The sequence below is a fragment of the Beta vulgaris genome, chromosome 6 (assembly GCF_026745355.1).
Source record: "Beta vulgaris subsp. vulgaris cultivar EL10 chromosome 6, EL10.2, whole genome shotgun sequence".
In the NCBI taxonomy this organism is placed as follows: Eukaryota; Viridiplantae; Streptophyta; class Magnoliopsida; order Caryophyllales; family Amaranthaceae; genus Beta; species Beta vulgaris.
The window spans coordinates 69,200,759-69,212,735 of NC_079207.1; the positions used below are offsets into that span (position 1 = coordinate 69,200,759).

The 11,977-nt window shown below is 36.0% G+C and overlaps 1 protein-coding gene across 1 annotated transcript; it reads left to right on the forward strand.

Moving 5' to 3' along the window:
* Positions 1-8,658: 8,658 nt before the first annotated feature.
* Positions 8,659-11,309, forward strand: LOC104897813 (hypothetical protein). The gene has a single exon (XM_010684759.4). The coding sequence runs from the start codon at positions 8,867-8,869 to the stop codon at positions 10,943-10,945; it is 2,079 nt and encodes a 692-aa protein (XP_010683061.2). The 5' UTR covers positions 8,659-8,866; the 3' UTR covers positions 10,946-11,309.
* The last annotated feature ends 668 nt before the right edge of the window (positions 11,310-11,977 follow it).

The window sequence follows — 11,977 nt, forward strand, 5'->3', positions numbered from 1 at the left end:
TAGTAGTAACAAGTAGTAGTTGAAAACGCAATTATTATGCAAGGGATCACTTACCTTATATATCATTCTATCAAGGAAATTAAAGCAACCTCTGATTTTAATTAAGCTCTTTGATTTGCTTTGGGAAGTGGAAGTCATAACTCATGAATTAGATAAGAAATAAATGGTCCAAATGCATAATGAGAAGCCTAATTTTTTTAATGTAAAGTAGTTGCATTGGGATATACCCCAAATCAAAAGACTAAATAAGAAATTATGCAAGTTTCATGATCCTATACCTATAATTAATTGCTAAACTCCCTTAGAATTTCAAAGTCAAAACCACCGGGAACAATTTTTATTAGTCACAATTGATATCCTTTTTGTACGATCCATAGCCGTTGTATTTGGTGATTTGGTCTCATAACCCGATTTTTAATAATAAGTGTTGTTTTTCTTGTTAATATTAATACTGTTTACAAGAATTTTTCTACTTAATGCAATAGTAGGCAGGCAAATGCATGTGCCTCCTTGTATTAGGATTCTGTTTCCTTTTTAAAATTTCCGTCCAAGTTAATTGCGGAAGTGTGGAACACTAGATAAATATGTATTATGTATGTATAGTGTAATCTTGCTTTTATATCAAACAAATCTGTCAAAAGCCCACCAATAGAGAGGCGCACAATGTTTAACAATATGGAGAGGAGTTTGTGAAGAAAATCTTTGATTATATTCATGAGAAAAAAAAAATCATCCATCGTATAAACTCCCCTAAATTTCAAGAAAAAAAATATATGAAGATGCACGGTGGTATTTGATAACAAATTTTTTAAAAAAAGTTGGTAAGAAGAATTTTTCTAGGATTCCCTCGCACAGGGTCCCTACCCAGAGGCCCATTACAAGCCAAACATCCCCCTAAATCCCAAGCAAAAGTTTCGAGTAGAAATTGAACCCTAGACCTTGTTAGGAAAGATGGGAAATCTCACCTCTTGAGCCAACCCCATTTCTTTGTATTTGATAACAAATTGGCGAGCAAGAAGATGGAAGAATTGCATTGTCTTGGACTCTTGTCTATGTCCAAGATTACGCGACCATCGACGCAGATTGTTAGTAGTGTAAACCTCTGTTACGTTGATTTCACAACTGAGTTGGTGTAATAGTTCAACGCCACAAATAGATATGTATTTTTGTGTGTTTAGAGGATGACTAAGTGAGTTGATGTAGACAACATTCAATCTTAGACTTTATCACCTCAACAAGATCTTATCAACTAAGGGCCTGTTCTCTCAAGCTTATTTTCAGTTCAATTCAGCTCTGGACAATACTTTTACTCTCACATACATATAACTATTCATTTCAGTTCAGTTCAGTTCAATTCAATTCAGTTCAGTCCAGTTCAATTCAATTCAGTTCAACTCAGTTCAGTTCAATTCAATTCAACTATTTTATGTCGAAGAGAACAATCCCTAAATCAAATGTTATGGATATGTATGAAAGTATTTCTTAATATGATTTATTATAAATTAGAGTGTTAAAAATGCTTATGAGAACGTACTATACTATCCTTTTTCCACACACAAGTAAAAATGGTTAGTTAGTGAAATATACTTCACCCATTTTCTCTACCACTTTGCATGTTTGTTAATGCCAACTTTGATTTAATAATTTAGTACTTTGTTTGGATGGGAGAATTGGGAAGAAAATGAAAATAAGGAAATATTCATTATATTTCCCTTCTTAATAAACTAAATCATTCTAATGATGGAAGGATTTAAAAGGAAAATATAAGTTTCATCTTCTCTCCTCTTTGTTCCCTCTTCCTTCTCCTTTCATGTCCTGCTACATTTGTACTTTCCTTATCATTGTTATCAGAACAAAGTGTAGATGTCCTGCTTCTTTCGCATCAATTACTTGGTATTATTGATGGTACTGCTTCTATTCCTTCTGCTACTGTGAATGATGAATATGATAATTCCGTTCCTAATGTGCCCTTCTATGAATATCTTTGTATTGATCAACAAGGTAAATCATGTTAGGACTACTTTATCTCGCGATTTTTTTTGATGTTCATGGTATGATAATCGACGCGGTGGGGGATGGGTGCGAAAATGAGTGAGGTGGGGGTCAGAGTTGCGAAAATCGAAGGGGTGGGGGAGCGGGGTGTGGGAGTGTGGGGTGGGGTGGGGTTTATAAGCCTATAGTGAAGCGGGCGTGGGGAGGGGTGGGGGTTGTTGGGCTGCGGGGGTGGAGATTGGGGAAGGAGGGTGGGGGCAGCGGTGGTTGTGGGGGGTTAGGGTTGGGTTGGGGGGGTGGTGGTGGGTTAGAGAGAGAGAGAGTTAGGGTTTACTTAATGCTAGGGTTAGGATGGGGAGGGGTGTTTAGATTAGAGGTTAAGGTTAGATTTAGGTTTGTTAATTAGGATTAAAGGGGGTTAAGGAGTTAATGACTAACGACGTTAAACGTCGTTAGTCATTAAGGGTAAGTGAACGTATTTTTGAAAAAGTGGGTGGTATATGGTGAATTTCAAAAGTCGAAAGGGTATGTCTTGCAAAAAAAATTATCAGGGGTATATGGTGAAAGAACCGTAAATATTATGTTGTTTTTGTTCATGATTTCTCTCGATAATCATGGATTTATCCTTTACGTCGTAAATCGGATGCTCACTCTCAATTCCTTGTGTTCCAAAAGATGATGGAAAATTTATTTAACTGCATAATCAAAAAATTTCCAAAGTGATGGAGGTAGGGAATTTGATAATTCTCCTCTTTTTCAGCATTTTTGTGACAATGATATTGTTTTTCAAAAGTCATTTCCTTATACTCAAGCTCAAAATGGTGTTGCGGAACACAAACATCGTCATATTATTGAAATGACTCGAACTCTACTTATTCAATCTTATTTTCATGTTGAATTTTGGGTTAATGTTTCGTACACTGCCACTTATACTATCAATAGGGTTTACTTAATGCTAGGGTTAGGATGGGGAGGGGTGTTCCAGGGGGTGTCTCACCTTTTGAAAAACTTTTTCATCATCCTCCTTCATATCAATTTTTGAAACCATTTGGTTGTGCGTGTTTTCCATTGCTCATGGATAACAAAATCAACAACAACCTAAGTCAAAGCAATGTGTTTTTATTGGCCATGCAATTGACTATAAAGGTTATTGATGTCTTGATCCTGTCACCAACAGACTTTATATCAGTCGTCATGTCTTATTTAATGAACATATTTTCCCCTATCGAACTCTTGTTGGTTCTAAGTCTTATGTGCCTTATATGTCTCCCTCGGTCTTGATTGTTGATTGGAGTCCTACTAATGTTGCTTGTGTGTCTGTCACTTCCCCCACTCCCAAGTCCACACCCATTGTTGTGTGTGCCACTTCTCGAAATGGGTTTAATGCTCTGGCTAGCTCACCTCCTCCCTTCCATGCATTCTGCTCACCCCAATGGAACCCAGATGCTGCTAGCTCTTTCCCCTCTCCACTCGTCAATTCTGATTGTCCCAATGGGTCACTAGCTACCGGGTTCCCCCCACCCCATCCGAGAATTATGTTGGGCCCATTGACAATCCAGAGCCCGCTGGATCCGCCCTCCTCCCCTTTGTGCGTGTTATTGTGTCATGCGTTGGGCAGCCAGCGTCCATTGACCAGGCTCACACTCTTCGAGAATTTTCTAGCCCAGCAAGTTGGGCCTTTCACCCTTGGTGATGTGCCACCCTCCTCTCAAGAGCTTGCTGCTTCCTCTCCCTCCCTCTTGCCATCTCGTGCTTTCTCCCTCGCATCAAGTTCTATTATTATGCCTCCATCTTCCCAAGTGCATAGCTCTTCTCCGGTTGTCTTAAATCACCACCGCCCTATGGTCACTCAGTTAAAAGATTGTGTGTCAAAGCCTCGAGTTTTAATGAACTTAAAAGTTGAAATTGTTGAGTCAAAACTTACTAATTTTAAACAAGCGTTTAAGACTCACGTTGGCGTCAAGCTGTGCTTGATGAATATATGGCTTTGATTAAAAATGACAAAGGGAGTTGGTACCTTGAAAATATGATAAAAATTTACTTGGTTGTAAGTGGGTTTATCGGATTAAATACAAAGCTGATGGTTTTGTGGAGCAGTTCAAAGCCATACTTGTTGTTTTAGGAAATCACCAGCAAACATGTATTGATTATTTCGTGACCTTTAGTCATGTTATTAAGCCTACTAGTGTTCGCTTGGTTCTTACGATTGTTGTTTCCTTTAAATGGCCTATTCATCAATTAAATGTCAAAAATGCTTTTCTTTATGGTTTTTTTTATGAAGAGGTTTATATGCGTCAACCTCCAAGTTTTGTTCACCAATCTAAACCCATATGATAACACGTTTATATACTCATTTTATTTGGGCGCGTCCATCCTATGAGTTATCTATTAGTTAATTAAGGAAAAAAGGATTGTTTGTGGCATTAATTCGTGTTAGTGGGGATACTTAAACCTAGATGTCTTTAGTCTTTGATTCACTCTTGATAAATTCATTTGATTTAGTTATTTAGATTAGTTCATCATCACTTATATTGATTACTTGCTTAGTGTTAATTAGAGTCGATTTAACTACTTTGAATCAGTTAGTCTCTTGGGATTCGACCCTTACTTGCCCGACTACATTAGTTAGGAGGAAAAGTTAGGTTATTTTTGTTAGGTACGCAACACGCCTTTCACCACACATATTTTCCATCTTCGTAAGTCCATTTACGGTCTAAAACAAGCTTCTCGAGCTTGGTGCTCTCGGTTCAACAACTTCTTATTATCTATTGGTTTCAAGTGTAGCTGTTGTGACACATCCATGTTCACTCTCAAATTATGTGGTCAACTTATTATACTTCTCTTATATGTTGATGACATTGTTCTTATTGGTGGTAGCTCTGCTCTTGTCCACAAATTCATCTATGTTCTTTCTTCTCAGTTTGCTATAAAGGATTTTGGGTATCTTCATTATTTCTTAGGAGTTCAGGTTGCGCGTATTCCATCTGGTTTATTTTTGTTTCAAAATAAGTATGTTTCTTATTTACGCCATAAATTTCATCTCCATACTATAAAATCAGTTCGCAAGTTTGTAGTCTCTAGAGTTACATTGTCTCTTTTTGATGGAGAACTTCTTGCGTGCTGATCCCATAGACTATCGTAGTATGGTTGGTGCTTTGCAATACTTAACTATGACTTGTCCAACTATTGCTTATGTTGTTAATATGATGTTTTAGTTTATGCATGCTCCTCATATTACTCATCTTTATGCTGTGAAAAAAAAAATCTGTAAGGTTAGAGTTTGGTCTTTTCTTACATAGCAGCAATTATTCTATTATTATCATTGCCTACTATAATGCAGATTAAACGGGTTGTAATTGTGTAGTTAATAATTATGATTTTTGAGTTAATAATTACAATAATAAAATTGAAATTCAAATGAGCTTAACCGAATTAAAATCTAACACAAGGGTATTTAAAACTTGTTTCATGTGAAATAAGTGAAAAAGGACGAGAGAAGAATCCAGAGAGTAATGCCCAAGAAGTTCATTTGCATTAAACTGCAATCTGCATGCGAATGTGGTACTCATTTTTTAATATTGGGGGTTCGACTCAGCTCGAACCTTAAGTGGTTTCTTGATTTTCTCTTTTTCCTCGTAGCTCTAATGTATCTGACACTTGCAGTTTGGCCATATCAAGGTAAAATGGTACAGGACTTTGACAGTAACCAATTTCGATCTGACATTAATTACTTCTGAAAAACCATCTCCTTTTTTTCTATTCATAATTTAATGATAAAAATTGTTATGGGGAAATGGAAGTGAAAAAAAGGCAAGCAACAAATATGCAAATAATAGAAAGCACATTCCACCCCATCTCTGGACAGAGGTCGATTTTTTTCACTTAATTTCAGCATATTTTAGTTTAATTCAGATCCACCAAATTCAGTTCAAAGAGCCTCATCACCACTAAGTTAAGTTCATTTCAATAAGTTCGGTTAAGTTCAACAAATTTCAATTAGTAAGAATATGACGTAAATGAGTATTTGACGGTTGGCTTAGTTGTTGATTGTTTTACTTGCCTGGTTCGACTAACTATTTATATCGACGGTAAATATTGTCTATTATAAAGGAGTCTCAGACAGTTGGCTTGGTTATTGAGTGTTTTACTTGCCTGGTTCGACTGACTATTTATATTGACGGTAATTGTTGGTTGTTTGACTATTGTCTATTATAAAAGTGTTTGGTAAAATCAATCGTGTTAGTTAACTGATGAGTGCAAAATGAATGCAAAGGTCAAAAGCAAATAAGAAAAGTTGTTAAAACTAGTGTTTAGTTGAAAAGTTGGCATACTCACTAAACACTTTTTAGTTGTTTAACTAAGGCTATATTCTATTTAACTTATTTTAACTTATTACACAAAAAATTAGAAAAAATAAGATAAGATAATAAGATAAGATAATAAGATAAAATAAGATAAGATAAAGTTTATATTAGATAAGATATTTGTTCAACTTATCTTTACTTGTTTCATAAAAAATAAGTTAAAATAAGATAAGATAAGACAAAATAAGTTGAATCAAACGGACCTAAATGAAAAAGTCAGGCAATGGGAAAGCTACCCAAAGCCATTTACCAAACACTTCCGGGACCGTACAATGATACTAATAGTAAGGATGAATATTAGGGATGGCAACCCGGTCCGAATATGACCCCAGTCCGCTCCGATCCGAAGGAAAAATTCGAGTCGACTCTGACAAAAAAGTAACCCGACTCCGTTCAAAAAGTTTGACTCGGAGTCGGAGGAGGGTCAGAGTCGGATCTCATAAAATAATTCGACTCCGACTTTAAGTCAATCAATCCTTTTTTCTTATCTATGTTAATGTATCATTGATGTATAACCTAACTTCGACTTTCAACCAATTGTATTATATAGGATTTTCCCATTGAAAAAATGATTGTTAAAAATAATAGTAATATTTAGATTATTGTACTATATAAGATTTTCATATGATTATTAGAATAAATTATAATGATTAGATTATTATTGTATTATAGAAGACTATTCTATCTTAAAAAATGGACAGAAAAATATGTCTGATCGGGTTCAGAATCGAATGTACAGATTTTAAGTCGAATCGGATTTGGGGTCGGGTGTTCGGCTTTTAAGTCGGGTCGGATTCGGATTTTCACAGTCAAACTCGGACTCGAATTTAAAATCCAACTTCTTGTAGGGTTGGAGTCGGATTATGCATGATCAGGTCCAAGTCTGACCCATTGCCATTCCTAATAAAATACGTATATTCTATACTCTACCAAAGATTTCTTGACTTAATGGTTATTCAAATCCCCTTCCCTTTCTTTCTACTGCCTTCGTGGCTCATATGAATCAAAAGTATATATATCGATAATGTAAGAAACAGTCTCAATTTCTCAATGTTAATACTATGTTTTCTCTTTTGATATTTCATATAACGACCTTTAATTTTATTATTATGTGCTGTACATTAATGATAAAAAGTTGTTAAAAATATTTATGGTCTTTTGATAGTATTAAACTACACCCTCTTTTCCAAAATATAGAAGTCTCTCTATTTTAGTTATTTACTTTATTGTGATCGTATTGGTTGTTTTCATCAATTAAATTTCATTTTATTCATTGGAGCATTGAGCTCTATTTACCAACCCACAATGTTCAATAAATGTTGTTTAGTATTTTTGTTGTAAAGAAGAGGGAATAAATCGTTGAGTACTCAATACAAGTAATAGAAAGCATTACATACAAATTACGACATGTTCCAATTCCTTAACTCCCGTGAAAAATGAGAAACAAGCAATATATTTATGACACACATGGAGTATTAATTAAGATTGACTATTATTTATTAACGCAAAAAAATCGTTTACTTCAAATCTTCTTTACTTTGGTAGACCCATAATTGGCAATATTTCTCAGGCGACAGCGAAGAACAAAAGGAGCAAGTGAAAATCGGACACAGAAAGAGAGAATTATCTAGGAGGAGATAACAAAGAGGGAAAAGAGGGAGAATGGGGTGGTGGTTGTGATGTGGATGAAGTAAGGGTTTAATCGTCGGATTTTCAAGGGGGAAGGGACATATTCGAACTAGTTGTGTCTAAAATTGAGAGCTTTTGTAAATGTTTAAATTTTTTCAATATTATTCTAATAAAAAAACATTATCGTCTGAATGTAACTAAAAAAAATGACAGTTGGTGATTACCATTTAATCAATCTTCACCTCTTATATAAATATAACATGTCTTGGATTCATTTTTATTCTCCATACAAAACCCAATATTCTAATTTTCCTAGTCAAATTCCAAAACTATTTAAATAAGTTATAATTAGGCCATGTTGGGGTGAATTTTCGAAAACAAAAACTTACAATGATAAGTCCAAAAAGGAGCAAAGTGAAAACTTGTAGTTGAGAAAGGTAACGAAGTATAAGGCGAAATAACGGATCTCAACAATGGCGTTGTTTTATACTGTAAACTTTCTCTATCGACTTTACCCATCGTTGACTTATTTACTGTTTTCTACCTCCCTCATCCCTATTTTATTTTCCCCTACTAATATAAGATCTCCAGGTGTCAGTCACCCATTCCCTATCTTTAAAATCTAAACCTCCAGCTGTCAGTTTTCTTCTTCTCTTAAAAGAAGCCAATAATATCCACCATTCTATTCCAAAATAGTCATATACTTCCCCTCTTCTATCTCTTCCTTCTTTCATCTTTTTGGGTCTATCCATCTTAACAAAACAACAAATGATTTGCAGAAAAAGTTCTTCCTGAACAACTTTTTGTCCTTTTTTTTCTTCTTCTTTTACATAACACCAACATAAACACCCAAAAAAAAAAAACTTGTAGTAACAACAACAATGGTGAATGGTTGGCGTAGAGCTTTCTGCACTTCAATCCCCAAAGAAAACACTTCCAACAACATTACCAACAACACTTCCAACAACGTTAACAACAGTAGAAGTCCAAAACTAGGATTCTCATCTAAATTCAACTTCTTTTCTTCATCTTCATCTTCACCTTCAACCCCACGATCTCAAACTCCATTATCATCATCATCAACAACACCAATTCTACGGTGTAAAACCGCCATTGATGAAACATCACCAAAGCTTATAAAATGTACTACTACACCAGTAACACCACCTTGTTCATCTTCACCTCACTCATCACCTTCAACTTTCTCTCTCCTCAAAAACACTCTTCGTTTCTCTAAGCTTAACAGATGTGGTGTTTGTCTTCACAGTGTAAAAACTGGTCAAGGTACCGCCATTTTTACTGCTGAATGTTCTCACTCTTTTCATTTTCCTTGCATTACTTCTCTTGCTGTAAAAAACAATGGTGTTCTTTTATGTTGTCCTCTTTGTGGATCTAAGTGGAATGATGCTCCTTTTCTTCCTATTTCTTCAAAAAAACCACTCAAGAAATCATCATCATCATCTTCATCGACTGAAACTCGTTTATATGATGATGATGAACCACTCGTAACTCAAATCTCTTCAATTCAGTTTAATACCATTTTGGAATCCGAGGAAGAAAATTTAGAATCTGACGATGAATTCCCTGGGTTTTTCACTCCACGAACACCTCAAATTTCCGACGCTAGTACCACCAAAGGAGTAAAAGTGACGGTATCTCCGGAATCGGCGGTTATTGCTGTCGGAAGGAGTTACGAGACATATGCGGTGCTTTTAACAGTAAAAGCGCCGAGTTTTCCGGCGAGATCTCGGCGTACTTCGGTGGATATTGTGGTGGTTATCGATATAGGAAGTGAGATGAGCGTCGGAAAATTACAATCTCTTAAAAAAGCGATGAGAGGGATGATTTCTTCTCTTTCATCAAACGACAGACTTTCTGTTGTTGCATTTGCGTCGACTTCTAAAAGACTTCTTGCTTTACGACGCATGACTCCGTCAGGAAAAAGGTCAGCTAGGCGACTTATCGACGCTGTTAATTTAGCTGGTGAAGGTTGTTGTCTAAACGACGCGCTTCGTAAAGCTGCGAAAGTTGTACAAGATCGTAAGGATAAGAATCATTTTGCTAGTATTGTTTTAATGGACGGTCATGATGAGGAGAGAGAAAATCAAAATCACAATAAAAATCAAAGTTTTGTGTCGTCAACACGGTTTTCTGAGATACCCGTGCATACGTTTAGAGTAAGAGAGGATTTTTCTGAGGAAGTTTTTGTAAAGTGTGTGAATGTTTTATTAAGCGTCGTCGTTTTGGATGTTAGAGTGCAATTTGGTATCGGCGCCGGTTCAGCGGGGGAAATAGCTGCGGTTTATTCGTGCACGGGTAGACCAGGTTTATTAAGTTCCGGTTCAGCTAAACTTGGGGATTTGTATAGTTGTGAGGAGAGAGAAATATTGGTTGAGTTGAAAGTACCAGCAAGTTCAATTGGGTTGCAACATGTGTTGTCAGTTAGATCGTATCATAAAGATCCTTCATTTAGTAAGCAAGTGATCTACGGTGGGGAACAATCGCTTGTAGTTCCTCGGCCGAGGACCATCCGATCATCCGATCCGAAAATCCAACGATTAAGGAGTCTTTTTGTTATGACACGCGCTGTGGCTGAGAGTAGGAGATTATTAGCGGAGAGAAATGATTTTAGTGGAGCCGAGCGGCTTCTAGGGTCGGCTCAAGTCGTGTTGGGTCAATCCAACTTAAAAACGGATGCGGCTGAGGAGTATAAAAAGAGAGTGGAAGCCGAGTTGGCGGAGGTGAAATGGCGGCGACAAGCGCAACCGGAAGAGAAGCGTAAAAAAGAAGGAAGCGGCGGTGGTGGTGGTGGTGGGTGTTGTGTGGTGGATGAAAAAGGTGAGCCGCTAACTCCAACATCGGCTTGGAAAGCAGCTGAGCGGCTGGCTAAAGTGGCTATGATGAGGAAAAATTTAAACCGTGTGAGTGACTTGCACGGCTTCGAAGACGCTCGTTTTTAGTTTTTTAAACAAATTATTTTTTTGGGCGGTAGTTTAGTATTTTAAGAAAAAGAAAAAAAACAAATGTAAGAAAAAAAAATGGAGCAATAAATGTAGAGAGAGAAAATGAGAGAGAGACAAAGAGCACCGGACGGCTGGGGCCTTTTGCAAAGCATATGATTGATGAGAATTGGAGTTTATGAAATGGGTCCCACAAATTTTTATTTTATATGGCTTTTTTGGCCTTTTCCTTTTATTGTTTTTTTCTATTGGAAAAGTGAATTCCAAAAAAAAGAAAAAGTTGAAAAATAATTGGAGATTGTTAATAGAAAATTAAAAGGGGAAAAAAAAAAGTAAGATGATGGATGGGTGGATTCAGGTTTAATTGTTGTTGTGGGTTATTTAATTTGGAGTTAAAGTTGTCTTTTTGTTAAAATTTGTTAGATTAGATTAGAGGAATCTGATTATTAAAATCTGTAATTGTATACTACCTCCGTACTTTTTTAGTTGCACCATTTGGTTTGGTGGCACTATTCATTAATCAACTTTGTTAAGTTATCTCGCATTATTATATAAGAAAAAACATAGTCAAGTGGGGTCTTGTTAGATTCGTCTCAATGCGAGGATTCCAAATATCAAATTTTTATATTTTTTACTTGCACCCAATAAGAGATATTAACGTTCAAAGAATCGTCTCGGCAAATGTGAAAAAGCAAATGGTGCAACTAAAAAAATACAGAGGTAGTATGTTAGCAGAATAGTAGCACCTTTTATTCCTAGTATTATTTGCAATGTCTTACTTTCTTTGTATGTTAGTATGTTACCTTTAAGAATAACTTTTATGGATTTGTTTGGACAAAGATTTTACTTATAATATAGTCTCTTACTGAATTTTTTCCTTAAATAATGCAAAAGTGGGTTTTAATTCCCAAAATATGCCCAAAAAAACTAAAATTCCCTGCATACCGTCCACGTAGGACGGCACGCGCAAATTTTTTTTTTTTAGTAAAACCGCTACTTGCAGTAGCGGTTTACAAGTGCCGAGAATTTTTT

What these genes read in the sequence shown, in the direction of transcription:
- LOC104897813 (XM_010684759.4), top strand. Translation starts at nt 8,867, where the DNA reads ATGGTGAATGGTTGGCGTAGAGCTTTCTGCACTTCAATCCCCAAAGAA.